At 33.3% G+C, this 16,123-nt stretch overlaps 1 protein-coding gene across 1 annotated transcript; it reads right to left on the reverse strand.

Moving 5' to 3' along the window:
- Positions 1-369: 369 nt before the first annotated feature.
- LOC122599649 (zinc finger CCCH domain-containing protein 32-like) lies at positions 370-5,258 on the reverse strand. The gene is made up of 7 exons (XM_043772190.1): positions 4,873-5,258; positions 4,616-4,761; positions 4,207-4,272; positions 3,241-3,360; positions 2,419-2,742; positions 1,982-2,260; positions 370-1,078 (listed from the first exon to the last, which is right to left on the reverse strand). The coding sequence occupies exons 1-7, from the start codon at positions 4,937-4,939 to the stop codon at positions 731-733; spliced, it is 1,350 nt and encodes a 449-aa protein (XP_043628125.1). The 5' UTR covers positions 4,940-5,258; the 3' UTR covers positions 370-730.
- Positions 5,259-16,123: the final 10,865 nt, after the last annotated feature.

The raw sequence follows: 16,123 nt of genomic DNA on the forward strand, positions 1-16,123 counted from the left end.
ATGAAAAAAAGTGTAGGTGAATGGTTGAGAATGGTCTAATAGTCACTTTCCAAACATACTCCCAAGTCCAAAAGTCCCATGGTATGTTGTCTCAAACAAGTGTCTAGACAAGATTTTCAATGCTAACAATCCTAGTGTTTATTTATATAGTTTATTAAGAAAAATGGCTGATTTAACTTAGAATATAGACCAACATTTGAGCCAACCTATAAAATCAAGACAAAATACATTCACCTAGTAAACCACTAATCGGAGGAGAAACTGAAATAAAAGTGACAATCATACTGTAAAACAAACATTGCTATTCCCGGGTCGAACTTGAAATTGATCAATGTAACAAGATTGAATGGAATGTTATCTCTTTAACCATTGGCAACACAAAATGGGAACATGGTTGAATCTTTTTCACGATGAAAAAGTTTTACAACAAATACAAACACACCCTCCAAAAATAAAGAAATAAGCACATTTTCCGATTCAGGGTAGGTTTTTTCCTCTAGTTAACGAGCTAATTGTTGGAAATGGAGAGGGGGTTTTCCTAAATGTTTCAAGGGTTCGATTATGGCTTTATTCAAATATTCAAATGAATGCCATATAGATATATGAACACGGTGAACAGATGTTAGACCTTGTCATCGAACCATCAAGTGACTAAAAAGGAACTTGGGTCCTAATCAAAGGGCTCACATTCTCACAACAACAAAAGGGAAAGAAGATCAAATGGTTTTGCTCAGTTTGAGTAATGAGCATCACCACCATGGGTGCTACTACTGCTACCACTTGATTGAGATATGTGCATGTTCTTTGAAAAACTTGATCCAATGGAGCCACTTGGCATGGTGATCGGGAGATGGTCACTCGTGGAAGCAGAAGTGAACTCGGGCCTTAGTTCTGATGAAGAGGATGACGGGGCTAAAGTGCCTATGTATGATCCAACAGGGTAAGGTGCAACCGGCATATCAGCTAACGAAGATGCAGACGGGCTATAACTTAGGGTTCCCATTGGGTGATTGAATTTGCATGCTGGCCCAAATTTACAAACCCCGTTTTGAGCATAATGTGTACATAGAGCAGCACCCTGAAAGATGAGGAACGGGATTAAAAAGATTAAATAATAACAAAGTTTTGTTATGGAAAGTGCAAGTTACTTCCTCTTTTTCACAATGTAGATGGTATACGCATGAATTTGAAATCAAACTTTCAGATAATCACATATGTGGGTACATACCAAAAAAATGACTCTCTAAACCTTAATGCTAAACCTATGCAAGTAATACATGTGGTACATACAATTTCATACTGGCTTCTTTTCTGTAAAAACCATAGTAATTTGTGAGGGTTCCAACATGTCATAGTTAAAATGGCCGTTTTTATTTTTTGCCTTTAACATATTCGATACACGTGACACCATACAATAAAGCATTTGTTAGGATAAAATAGTGGCTCATATCTACTTGCACATCAACTTGTCATTGGAATATCTCATAAGATTTTCCCATGTGCATTATCTCATCCAAGTTGGAAACAAAGGGCTGCATATTCGTTAGTTTCATTCACTTGATGATGTAGGCATGGCAATTAGCAATACAAGGGGGATGGATATTTGCTCTATAAATAGAGCTCCTTTCTTTGAAGAAAAACACACCATCACAACACCATCTTTCACCAACAATCTCCTCTCTTCTATATTTCTTCTTTGTACTACTTTCAAGTTTCTTTTCATCTTTTAGTTTTTGGCTTAAGAGTTACTACATCTAGTTTGTATGTTCAACTTTACATGTAATCTTTTAGCCATTTTACATTTCATGTACTAGTCTCCATCTATCAATAAAATTTAGTTCAACCTTTTTAGACGTATATTTGTTCGTCATATCATCTCATTATTTCTAGTTTCTTTATGTTACCACTTTCCGCTTTGTGACTAGTAGTACTACTGGGGCTCCTTATTTCCTAACAGCATTTAAGATTATGGAATACTTACTGGACGAAGAGGAAGTCCCATGGGGCTAAGGCCAAAGTTTGTGTTAGGTACAGTCCATTCTGGTGGATGATGGTATCTACACGAGGAACCAAATTTACAATCCCCAGTCTTAATGTAAAATTGGCATTCAGCTTCACCGGGCCTTTGCGGATAGGCATGCTCCTTTTGAGTTTTAGTTAAAGGGTAAGAAGGAATCGAAGAAGATAATTGAGTCATTGCATAAGCAGGACCTCCAAGAATAGGCTGTGTATTAGGAGAGGCTGCAGGGTGTACTGATGCCTGCACAAAACGAGATGACAATGTAATGTTTGTTGGGATCCGTTATTTAGAAATAGAATATATTCTTCCAAACTCTGAAAACTGAACAGGTCATATTTATCAGGCTATTTGTTCCCAAAATGGTGACTGGAAAAATAAACTATTTTAAAATAACATACCTGGTAAGGATTCCAACCTGGAAAAGGAACCATTGCAGGAGGAACCAACATTGGACTGTAAGTCCCTGGAAGATACGATCCAGGTAGAAGAGGGGGCCTTACAACAGGCCAGTTGCTGGCTAACACCCCATATGATTGATTAGAGACATTAGAGGCAACAGGAGACTGTGCATTTGGGTAAATAGGAATGGGAGATAATGATCCAGCTGGCAATCCTGGTGGTGGTGAAGGTACCATGCCAGTAGGCTGAGCATGGTGAAATTTACAGGTGACGCCAAACTTACATTGCCCTGTTTTGAGATAGTACGAACACTCTTTTTCACCCTGTGTGAAAAACAAAATTTAATATCTTCAGGTTGCAAGTGAGGCTCTGGGTGTTTAGAAAGTAATAAAAGAACTGGAATCAAATATTCAGATGTAACTAGATAAGTTGCAGAAGATAGTGTATGCTCGGACATGCTTGTGCTATTTGAAGTTGCAATAACAAGAAAATCAGATGTTTTATTGTCTTACAAATCTGGTTATTCAAAAATCTTGCCGATATAACAACCCAAAAATGACAGATTTTTGTAAAAATTGGTAAAGGTTACACGAAATAGGGTTAATTGTCTAACAAAAGGGATCTACGTAACATCACTTCATTATAATAAAATCCGTTTGTTGTAACTGGTATATGTTTGATTACCCAAAATTGATTATCTGGCCCCTTATATAAATAAATAATCAAAAGCAGAAACCTTTAATCAAACACTAAAAGTCTATAAACGATAAAAACTAATTATCAAGATAACTCATTCAAATGAATCCGAAGAAGGAACTGACCGGACGAAGTGGATATCCAGATACATTTAGTGCGACTGTACTTGACAATCCAATTCCCTGCCTAGGATGATGATACTTGCAGGAAGTACCAAATTTGCACATTCCCGTTCGCATATAGTACTGTATGCATGTAGCACAGTTACCAATATACCATTTGCAAAAGAAGATAGCAGTTCATATTATTCACATAATATATAGAAAGCACAAGCAAAATGCAACATTTCAACAAATATGCATTTCCTGAAAGTTGCTTATTGGCCGGGCTAAGAGAAAGCTGGATGTCAACAAAAGTGTACAAATGCATTGTTCAAGACCCTTCAGCAATGTTGGAATCTAAGAAATTAGTACACAATAGATTTAAAATCCAAATTACCAAATTCATAGGTGACACATATTATGAGCAACGGAATTCAATCTAGATTTCTAGATCTCAATCTCTATAGCCTACAGCCCTACATGCCAACTTCCATAATAGTTAAACACATGTGAACAATAAACATGGTAATAAATGAAACAAAGATCAAGAGCTAAAATATAAGGATTTCACTCCTAGTCAAACTATAGTTTAGATAACATTAAATATTCTACATGAATCAATAGATAAAAAGTAACTATTTCCCAAAAGGTAAGCAAGCAGATAGAGTACGATTTCCAATTTGAAAATACAGAAAAAGACGAACTTGCTAGCAGCAGCAAACTTAAATCTTAAAGATCTTTACAATAAGAAGATAAAAACACACAACAATAAGATAGCTAATCATAGTGACATTCTTTGTTCTCCAACATATTAGGAATCGATAAAGCATGCATTTTTAACAATACCAGACTTCAAGATCGGTAGTATTGAAAAAGACGAACTTGTAAGCAGTATAAACTATATTATGATTTACATCCTATTTACTACTGTACATAAAACAAGAATCGTCTTAATTCTAAACTTAAGAACAAGTGTTTTAGATATTATACCTGACACACAGGCTGACCAATTCGCTCGGGATACTCCCCTCCACTACCCCGCAGTTCTCCAACAACCTGAAAGAATTTATTAAAAATTTGTAAAATGATCAATGTGCCTAAGACATGGACTTAAAAATCGACCTAGCAATATGATTCCGACACATGGCAAAATCAAAGGTCAATATCACGAAAGAGAAAATGTGTATGCTATGCGTTAAGCATAAAATGGATTACATCTATTTTACAGTCCACTTTTAGGTCTACGCATCATTACCGGAACACATTCTAAGCCTGCTCATTTCAACACAACAACTGATCAAGAACAAAATTTCCTGAACCCGAATCCACCAAATACCCAAATCATCAAATATTACACTACAACACAACATATAACCAAAATGCACATTCAAAACTTTACCGAGCCACGATCACGAGGATGGTTAAACCGACACCTCGAACCATAGCCACAAAACCCTGTCCTCAGATAATAAATACAGTCAGCCTCATCCGGTCTTTCAGGGTACGAATCAGGCTCATCTCCTAACCCTAATTGCCACATGGGTTCTGCATTTTCAATCAAAACAAACAATACCCACATTCCAAAATCACATTATGACCCACAAATCATATCAAAAACACAAACTAAAAATCATAAAAATATCGACTTTATTGTACCTTCTAACCCTGTTTTGTCACCAGATGAGTTCCATTCTGTAACCGGATCCGATTGCTGCATCTCCATTGTAAACACAAACACAATTTATATGTAAAAATAGCTATACAAATATATATATGTATGTATATATATATAATCTATCTACACTATACACACAAATTCAAGAAACCCTTGCCGACTTGGTTTACCCGATCGGGTTTTCTAGTGTGAAAAGATGAGATTTTTAACTACTTATATGTGCATATATATATATATATATGTATATATTTTGTTTCTTGTAATAGATCTTTATTTATATATATATTTGTTAAATAAATTAAATTGTTAGTATAACTTTCACACGCAGTCAGTCTGCATCTGGTTTTGGGTTTCTATTCTCTCTCTCTTGTTTTCTTTTTTGGATTTCTGATTTTTGGTTTTAGTAGTTGATATACGCGCCAAATACTAGAGAGTGGCTGCATTTCTATAAAAATAAAATTAATGTTTTTAAATATTTCTATATATGCCCTCGTAAAAGTGTAAAGTTTACATAGTTTTCTTTTTATTTAAGCATAAGTGATACTAATAGCATTGAGCAAAATGTTAGTACATTACATACACGGTTTTACATTGAAAATGCTCTGTATTGATGATTTGTTAACATGTCGATATGAAGCATTTATTCTAAGGTATACTTATTTTACGCTCAAAGACTAAAGGAGACCAAAATCAAACAAATTGATTGATGTCTAATTCTGTATAACCTTGAATATAAAATTGGTCTTTTAAATTAATATTTGAGCCAATCATCCACATACACATAGTTTAACCTTCATGTTAATTACTCGTAATATATGAAGCACAAATTCATGCTTAATTTTATCAAAAACACATAATGTTGTATCTATATTAAATTAGTGTAATTAATATATGGTGTTCTTATTCAATATTTTCAAGTAGACTATCATCTAAGTACAAGCTAAACTAATAATTGGGGTTTCTTGTGATGCTCTAGTGTTGTTGCATCTTTTCTTTTTCTATACTTTGGAAAAATATCATAATATTATTGTCTTCGATATAATCTGGAGGGTAATATGTTAACATTGATTGTTTTAGAAGGGTATCTACAAAATTGCATTTTCTTACTTTCTCTTTTCTTTTCTTGTCTTGAGCATAGGTATATGACAATTGTGCCCTTTGGATTTCTACACGTGCACTAACGCCACTTCACCATGTATCTCTTTTCACAAAAATTCTTATACCCTTTTATTAGTCAAAAATATATTGGTGAAGACCGAAGAAGTCATTGGCATCTTTTAATTGCTTTCTAGTTCACCCCAACCGTCACTTGTATTTTTATATTGCATACTTAAAAAAATTAATTTATGTTATTTTTGAATGAATGGTAATCTCATTCTCTTTTTTTAATCGACCTTTCACCACAAACTTTGACCTCTTCTTTCACTACTTTTAGATAATGTTTTTCCATCGTTTCTAGTCTATTACATCCGTCTATTTTAATACGAGTAGTAAGTCCACATAACTACGACAAGTGTTAAATACTTTTTTGATGATATCACTTTATTACTATTGCTTTTATATCTTTATATTATATATATATATATATATTAATATAGAATCGTAACATGGTTCTTGAACATCACTGAATTCATGAGATTGAATCTTTTATTACACATGTGTAACACTCAAAACAATCCCACATGGCTAGGTTCATTAACTCAAATGTTTTAAAATATGATTGTTGTTATATTGCAGCAAATATTACAACAAGACAGACTTTTCTGACTACAATTTGTTCAAGTTATAATTCTACTTGCTTCAATTTTATATATTTTGATTATCTTTGTCTTGAAACAATTTATATAACTTACCTTTATGCTAGCACTTTGAAAACGATTTTTGAAGTCTAATATCATCCTTGTATATGAAGAAATGCCTATTTTGTTACCACCACTCTAGCTTCAAATTCTTACCTCCGGCTAAGTTGTTTGGGGGAATAGAGATATGTTAGATCTCAATATACGCATCCTGTGGTAGCTTGACATTGTTCGACTGGAGTGTGGCATGGCAGGGTGCCAGGGTTGCGGTGTCGACACCTAGTAATTTCATGGAGAATGAATTTCAGATCTTCGGGTTTGAGACAACTATTTTGCTTTAGATCGAACTAATAAAAAAAAAGTATATCCAGATCATAAGATAAAAGGAAGTGATGTTAGTACCAAAAGTTTTAATGTATTTATTTACACACAAAATACAACAGTTTATGTCTACTAGACAACTGTCTAATGCACAACGATGGTAGACATTATACGAATATCATTACCGTAAGATAAATATTCTGTTTATGATGAGAGATCGATGGATTTTATTACTTTTACAATATTTCGCTAAATAGCTCTAAAAAATGTGACTATAAAAGTATACAAGCCTACTGGAAGGATTTTTGGAAGATAAAAAGGTCTTTGTTTCAATTGTATTAGAGCATTCACAGTGGGTTCGTCATCGCTCGTTCGTGGCTCGTTCTCAGTTGAGGGACGAGCGCACACGGTTAGGTGGGCTCGTCCCTGGGCTCGTTTTCGCTGGCTCGTTCCCACACAAACGAGTGAGGAGCGTATGTTTTTTTATTTATTTAAAGCAACGGTCCAAGTTTTTCAAAGTTTTCAAAAAATTGACACAATCAGTCCTTAAAACTGCTATTTCCGAATTTTATACACATTTTCACTTTTGGTCCCTTTTTATCACTTATATATATAACATCTTTACATTTATAGTTTTTATACACAAAAACACGCTTTTATAAACATAAAACACACATTCATATATCTAAAATTATCATGTCTTTTTCACTTCCGTCGAGTGCTAACACATACGCACGACCGGAGTTATTTGGGAACGACTCCGACGATGAAGAACTTATAGTAAAGTGATTTTATCGATTTGGTCAAAAATGAGGAATCTTCAACCCGTCTCACGCGTGTTTATATTCCAAGAGATCGACTTGGTGCAGGGAATCAGTTGTTGAATGATTACTTTTTTGAAAACGCAAAGTACCCGCCACACTTCTTTAGGCGGCGTTTTCGAATGCGAAATCCTAGCTGAGCCACCCCGTGTACCTGTTCGTACCTTCCGAGAGAGGATGGCGGTCCACGCACGGACCAATAAGGAGCTTCGAGACCGAGGGTTCACCATGGTCTTCGTCATGATCTTGTCGAGCATATTTGGAGTCTCCCGTGATCCATTGTTGTTTGTCTTAGTAATAATAAATTATGAAACTATGTTGTTGTTTTCAATTAATAATGTGTTGTTTTTTTTAGTATTGTATTGTATGCTTATTTAATTAATGAAATTTTAAGTGTGTTTTTTTTTTTAAATTTGAAGTTGTATAAGTTAGAGGGTTAAAAGTGTATAATTAAATAGATGGTAGAATATTGGGTTGAAAAGGTAAATTTAAATAAATAGTGGGTCCTAGACTAGTTCTCCCATTGTGTGCGTTTTAGTGAATTAGTCCTTAGGCTGATGTGGTGCTGACAGGGACCTAGTCCTTGGAGGATGAGTGCCCCCACTGTGAATGCTCTTAAGAAAGTTGGTCGAGCTATTCTTTAAGGGGGTGTTTGGTATGATGGAATGGAAAGAGGAGAAAGAGAATGAGAAAGATTTTCCTTATTTGTTAACATTGAAGAAAAAGAATGAGAAAGGAAAAGTGAGAATCAATTTCATTTTTCCCATTATCTATAAATTGTAGAGAATGAGTGAGAATGGAGAAAAAAAAATTTTTTTTTTCTTTTTAAGATGTTATATGTAATAAATGCATTATTATTTAAAATTTTATTTTTTTTATATATTCATTCTCTGTGGGTACCAAACAACGGAATCCATTTTCTTTCCAAAAACTCATTCTCTTTTTCACTATTTCCATTCTCTATTACATTTCTATTTTTTATGATTTCTTCCTACAAAATCCCAGTATTAGATAATAATCGATGCTCGGTATAGAAAAATGTCCTCTGGCCCTACACTTTTTGAGATTTTGAGTATATGTTTAATATGGATTTGATTCTCTTGGTGGTAGATGACCATTATCAAAAAAATTATTTTACTAGTCCAAATAAATGAATAATAACTCAAATGTCACAGGCTAGCGTTTCTTATGTATTTTTTAGGGTGTATATCCTCTCAAGTTACAAATAACTTGAGGGGTCAAGTTAGAGTATTACTGACCATTAATTTAAAATTGACGGTTAAGATTAAAACATCATCTTTTAATCTAGACTCTTTATTTTAAATCAATGGTCAAGATTTGCTCTACCTGACTAGTCAAGTTGAATAACTTGAGGGAATCCTCTCCCCATTTTTTACTTACAAATAGCGAATCTTATCAAATTTTATATAGAACATGAGGATATTCTATACCCACATTTTTTTACAATATAATTCTCATGTTTTCTTAAACAATCAAGTGGTTTTATACGACAATAGTGCCTTTCGAATTTTTATATTTTTTATAGTAAATGTTAAACTCGAGACTAAGCTCATTAACATCTTTTAAAATATTTTACACGTGCACAAACACTACATCACCATGCATCTCTTTTCACAAAATTCTTTAGGCCTGAGCCAACGGCTCGTCGATGGCCGGTTCATCACTTGTGTCGACGAGGACACCAATGGCAGCAGGCTGTTCGTGGGTCTCGTCGATGGAGGTTTTTCATTGGATGGAAGGGGGACGACGGAAGAAAGGCGTGAGTGTGGGTCCGAGGCCGAGAGAAAAACAAAAAAGAATGTTTTTGTTTTAAAAATAAAAATATTCAGGTTATCTATATATAGGGAAAAGTGGAACCTCTCATATACTAATTTTTTAATATTTGTTGAATTTTAATTAAATTACATGGCTCCTGATTTTTATGGATTAAAAAAACAATATGTGAGTGTTCCACACTTAAGCTTAGCTACCTAACAGTCTTATATTTCCATCCATATCTATACTCCATTAATAAGCAAACTACCACAACCCCTTTTAACACCTCTACCTTTAAAATGTCTTTTATGCCCTCCTAATTTACACTACCCTATTTTTTCTCCATCATGCTCATTACACACACATACGTTCATCCGATTTCCGATTTTCTCTCCCTCCCCCTTCTCTGATTTTCTCCCCCCATAAACACCATCCACCACCGCCCCAAATACCACCATCCACCGCCGCAATCCACCTTCTATGTACGCTATCCCCCATAAACACCATCCACCACCGCCCCAAAAACCACCATCAAACCACCGACGTTTTTTTCTTATTTTCCGCTGCATCGCGCGGGTACAACGCTAGTATATATATATATATATATATTTGGAGAGAAGAAGTCAAGTGGCCCACTTTTATAACTTTTTTTCTTCTATTATTATAAATGTAAGAATTGCATATTTTACCCTTTAGATACCAAATGTTTCTTTTGAATTTTTTTATTTTTTTTACACTTTTTACTTTAATATGTGAAAGTATATATATGGATAAAAATTAGATAAAACTGTATATATAGTTTTAGATTTTATTTATTTTAAGATAAATATAAAATATAAATAAAAGTTGAGAAAGAGTTGGGGTTGGTAGTGAGTGAGGAAAAAGTGATTTAGGAGAAAGAACAACTAATGTGGCAATAAGAAAGAAAAAGAATGATGTCGTGGGTTGGCTAGTGACCTTATACCCCTTTATCAGTCAATTGGCATCTTGCTTTTTTGCCGCAACCGTCATTGTAATTTTAGATCGTACTTAAAATCTCTAACCTCATTTTCTCTTTTTAAATTAACCATATCCTTTGAACCTTTCATTCACATATTCTACTTTTATATTTTCCTTTTTTATTACCATCATAGGATATTAGTAGTTTCAAAGTCTTCAAAACTATGACAAGTGTTGAGTATATGTTAATAACTAAACTTTATCACGAGTTTTTAATTAAATAATAACATGGTTCTTTAAACATCACCGATTCACCGAATATATAAGCTTCATTACTCACTGTCTTTAAACAATGCCACTTGTGACTATTTTGTTTGATATTGTATTCATCATATATTCTTACTTTTGTTTGCTCTGTTGCTCCAAAATATGATTGTTTCAAACAAAATTTTCTAAGAAGACTGACTTTCCAGTTATTCTGACTAGCTACAGTCTATTGCTTAAATTAACATTTAAATTATGGAGTGATCGACACAAATCATCCTTGTGGTTTGTCCAAACAGTCAGGTTTCATCCTTTAACTTTCGAAACCTCAGAGACAATCCTTTATAGGCGGATAATATTCACGTTTCATCCTTTTCGATAACATACATTATCTCGAGTCCGTTAAGCCCCTCACGTGTAAATCACGTGAGGGTATTAAGGTCATTTTCATTGTTAAAGGACCAAAGTTGATTGTTTTCTTTTTCCACCCCACCTACAAAACTAAATATATTTAAATAAGTATAGATACATAAATATCATCGATTTATATCACTTTCTTCATTTTTTGGTAAGAAGAAATCAAACACAAAATTTGTATTTACAAGTTTCTTAAAAAAACTATGACCAATCTATCAATTTGTATCTATATTCATAACCTGCCCTCCGTTTCTTACATCCCATTTTCTTTATAAAAATAACCAATTTAATAAAAGTATGGAGCTAATTTGTCCAACCCCTTGTATACTTATCTCAGACCTAAACCCTCTTGTATCTCCAACTCCCTTTCATACCTTTAATCATTTTGACATATATCAATATATATTCATATTTATAAAGCAAAGCATATATAGATCTGAATATATTTATACTAAAAAAATCGGAAGTTGACCACCAAGACCCGAAAACCCACCTCCGTCACTTTTCATCGCCGGAAAAAGCCGTCGCCACCACCGCAGTTTGTTGCATGACAGAAAAAGCCATCAGGCCGGAAAAAAACCACCACCACCACAACGATCTGTTACACCACCGAGATTCGTTGCCCCTCTTCAGAGATGATATTGTTTATCAAAAAAGCTAAAATAGCAACCATGGTTGATGTAAATGTTCTTATCTTTTTTTTTCTTCTCTTGCTTAGATTCGCCCACCACCGAAATCCGACTTTATATATAGATTAATATAAATCAAATCTTGGTTGAGTCTCTCTTCAAACCATTAATATAAATATATTATTGCCCAGGTGAAGAATGACTACATATGTATGGTTGTATAATTATTGGGTTTTGGTTAAAGATTTGTATTAAGTGTGAATGTGTGATGTATGTATGACTAGGTACATCTAGGTTTGCAGGTAACTAAAGAAGAAGCAGAAAACGTATCACGTTTGGTCCTTTTAAGGCTGACAAAATACAAGAATACCCTCACGTGATTTACACATGAGGGGCTTAACGGACTCGAGATAACGTCTGTTATCGAAAAGGATGAAACGTGAATGTTATCCACCTATAAAGGATTGTCTCTGAGGTTTCAAAAGTTAAAGGATAAAACCTGACTGTTTGGACAAACCACAAGGACGATTTGTGTCAATCACTCTAAATTATGACTTGTTCAAGTTTTTGAATTACGTACGATTATATGTATCTTGATGCAAAGTTTACAAGTAGAGATTTTGTGTTAATAAACATGAACAATTTTGACTTTTTAATGATTATTTTCTTTTTTAAAAAATAAATTAATTAACCACATAAATTTTATATTGTCCACATCTTAACAATGTTGACTTTAATTGCATCCAGTCAACTAATTATGTGATAACATATTGCATTATAGGGTGATATATCTACAATAAATTTTGTTAATCTAAAAAATGGGTAATGGGGAGAACCCTAGCCCTGTTACCATAATTGGATACCTATCGACCCACCTCGTATGAGTCATATGTCGCCGGTAAAATACCTCCATCCTAATCCCCACATGATCTGGACACCCCGAATGATCGAACTCGCGTATTTAAACTTCACATATGGGTCTAAGCTTCATTGGTAACGGACTAACGGGTACCTTAAAGGAATTATTTTTTTGTCTACAACGAGGATCGAACCTGAGACCTTAAAGTCACCAAGTGCTTGCCTTACCACTAGGCTAATTCCTTGTTGGTATAACAATGCATGTTTTACACAGTTGTACACGGTGTAATAAAATATGTATTTTTGTTATAGATGGCTAAAATAAGTAGTTTATATATCACTCCCCCAATTTTATAGGCTACATATACAAAAGTAATTAATTCTGTTAAAGTACTTCCCCTTATAGCTTAGTGGCTGAGTACCAGATTTACATACTGGAGGTCTCGAGTTCGAGACATATGAAAGACATTTGAAGAAATTTAACATTAAAGAGCAGGTTTGAGTCTTGCAGAGGAAACAAAGTTTTATCCCAATTAAATGTCGTAACACCTTTCAAAAGAAAAAAATTAATTCAGTTAAATGTATTTTTGAGGTATATACGGGTCACTGTATGGTTATGTTTGACAAGAGCTTTAATTTTTTATTTTAAACTAAAACTACTGAAAATTCTAAAAGCTTTGTTTGGTAAGAAAAACTAAAAGTTTTAAGCTTAATGAAAAGCTCTATTAGGGAAAGTTACTATTAGGCCTCTCCTTATAGGAGTCCCTTCTTCCTGCTTTCTCTCTCCTAGAATACCTTCCTCCTTATAGTCTTATACTACCCAATTCTTCACCACTTCTTCTACTATTCATCCATTATTTTATTTTTTCTTTTTTAAAAAATTGAACAAATACATAACATTACTTAAAAATAAAACATTACATATTATTTTTCTTATACAAAATTAAACTAACTTAAAAACAAATTAATTAACAAATATTTTATAATTTACTAAAAATCTATATATAAATTTGGGGGTTAGAAGTAAACTTTTAAAACTGAAACAGTTAGTTTACAAAATATAATAAAGTCCAGGGGTTAAAATGAAAATAAATATTAATTTAGTATTATATGTACATCATCTTCTTCAATGTGTATATCTATATGTATATATCGATCTTCTATTCTCCTGAACACATCTTCAATGGTTTGTTTATGTTTTTTTTTAACCGTTCATCGTCGACTTGGGCCCCACAAACCAACCAAAACGCGCGTTCAAAGTTAGAACAAATGACAAGGACACAGGGGTCGACGTCGGCCGTGCTAATACCATCGCGGCGTCGGTATGCGTCGGACGCCCCAAAACGTGCAAGGCCTTAGTAGCGTTTGAACAAAACCGCTTTTCATATAATAATTACTTAAATAACTTTACTATGACATGATAACAACTACATATATGGCAGAATGACAGGATAGCAAATTGTATATGCTCTCACTCATGTTTGTGTAGATTGTACGTAAAAGTAGATGTGATTATGCAATGTCGTTGTCATTCATATATATATATATATATATATATTAAAGTTTAGGCATGAAGATTTCTTTTTTTAATGTAGTTTAAGTTGAGTATTTTATTTTATTTATTTTATATATATACATATACTAATTTTTTTTTTCCATGCTTATCTTATATTTTTAAGCTACAGTTATAACTACCATGTCAAACACCATTAAAAATAAAAGATCCTGCTAACAGCTTTGATGAAAAGCTATAACTTACGGTTCTAACTAAAAGCTATAACTATTTTTATCAAACATACCCTATATGAGAGAGATTAGATAATAGATATGGCTTTCTGATTTGGTTTTAAATAAAAAAAGTTCGGACCTCTCAGGGTCACAATAATACAGTTGAAGAACAACTTAACGATTGATGATATATGTCGGTATGATTTAGATTAACTAGCATCCTAAAGTTTCGATAAAGCATTAATTATGACCATAAGATTTTTGGTTTGTATTAGGGATGGCAACAGGCGAGAAAAAAACCGTAAACCATAGATACCCATCCGTCATGGACGGATAATTTTAAAAAAATTTACCCATGGATACGTGACGGGTATTAATATGTACTCGTTTGCGAATCGCGAATGGGTAATGGGTATACCATATTCATCATGGATATATCCGTATGAGCCTGTGATATCCATATGAGAGATTTGTGGATATATCCATTAGATGATCCTTCAATTCCGCATTATAGTTTTTATTTTCCCCTAAGGACTGTCACTAACAACTTATTACATATTTAAAAACTTGTACATTATATATTAAAAACTGCCCCATGATTTTCCTAACAGCAAAGTATAAATTTTTATGTACCCAATTAATTGTTAATGACAACCTTAAGGGTTGTCATTAACAAAATCCTTTAAACTAATAGAAAGAGTTTAAAAGTTTGTTGTTATAATGCCATTCAGTTTTCAAATTTTAACATTCTGCCATTTGACTATTAATTTCACTTTGGAAATGATTATTCGGTTATTTAATTTTGATAGTTAACAAAAGTCTACTCATACACCATGACCATGTAAAGGTAATTATAAAAGAAAAAAAGAAACAGAATATTTATAAGGGAAGTGATAAATTTACAACAATTATTGATTATCTACAGCAAATGTACAAGTTTTATTGCATAGTGTACAACTGTATAAAACAGACATTGTTATAAATGGCTAAAACTTGTTGTAGTTTTATCACTTCCCCATTTCTAAGACAAAAACCATGATGATAATTACTAAATAATTTATTATGATAACCACGGATCTACCCGTAAGCTCGTATGCCCGCGGATGACGGACATGGAACAAATATTTAACGCGTTCGTGGATACCCGCGAACTGACGGATCAGGAAAAACCCGCGGGCATGGTAACGGGAAAGGGTTATTCGCACCTATTACCCGCGGGTGTCATCCCTAGTTAATTTGTATCTTATGAAGGAGTTTTCTTGAAAATTTAAGTTTATTTCTGAATTTAGTATTAAAATATGATTGGGTGAAAAGTGTGATGTTAAAGTACACGTAATTATTCTTGATTCAAAATGTAACAGATCGAAGATAAGATCAAAATACGTCAATGTTATATGTGGCATTACAAAGAAGATAAGATGGAACTTTTAGAACGTTAAAACTCAATTTCATAGGTAAAGTTGGCATCTGAATGATTAAAATTAAAAGTTAAAATTCAAAAACCATATTTGAATCTTTACCTTTGATTTTAATCCAAAGATTAAGATATTCTCAACTTCACCTCTGAAGTTGAAAAAAAACTATAGAGAAACTCTATCTTTTTGAATCAGTTGATTATAGTGAACTTGAGCTACAATTATACACCCAATAAACCCATATATATCAGTAGTAAAAGCTTAA

Source organism: Erigeron canadensis, chromosome 5 (assembly GCF_010389155.1).
Source record: "Erigeron canadensis isolate Cc75 chromosome 5, C_canadensis_v1, whole genome shotgun sequence".
Lineage (NCBI taxonomy): Eukaryota > Viridiplantae > Streptophyta > Magnoliopsida > Asterales > Asteraceae > Erigeron > Erigeron canadensis.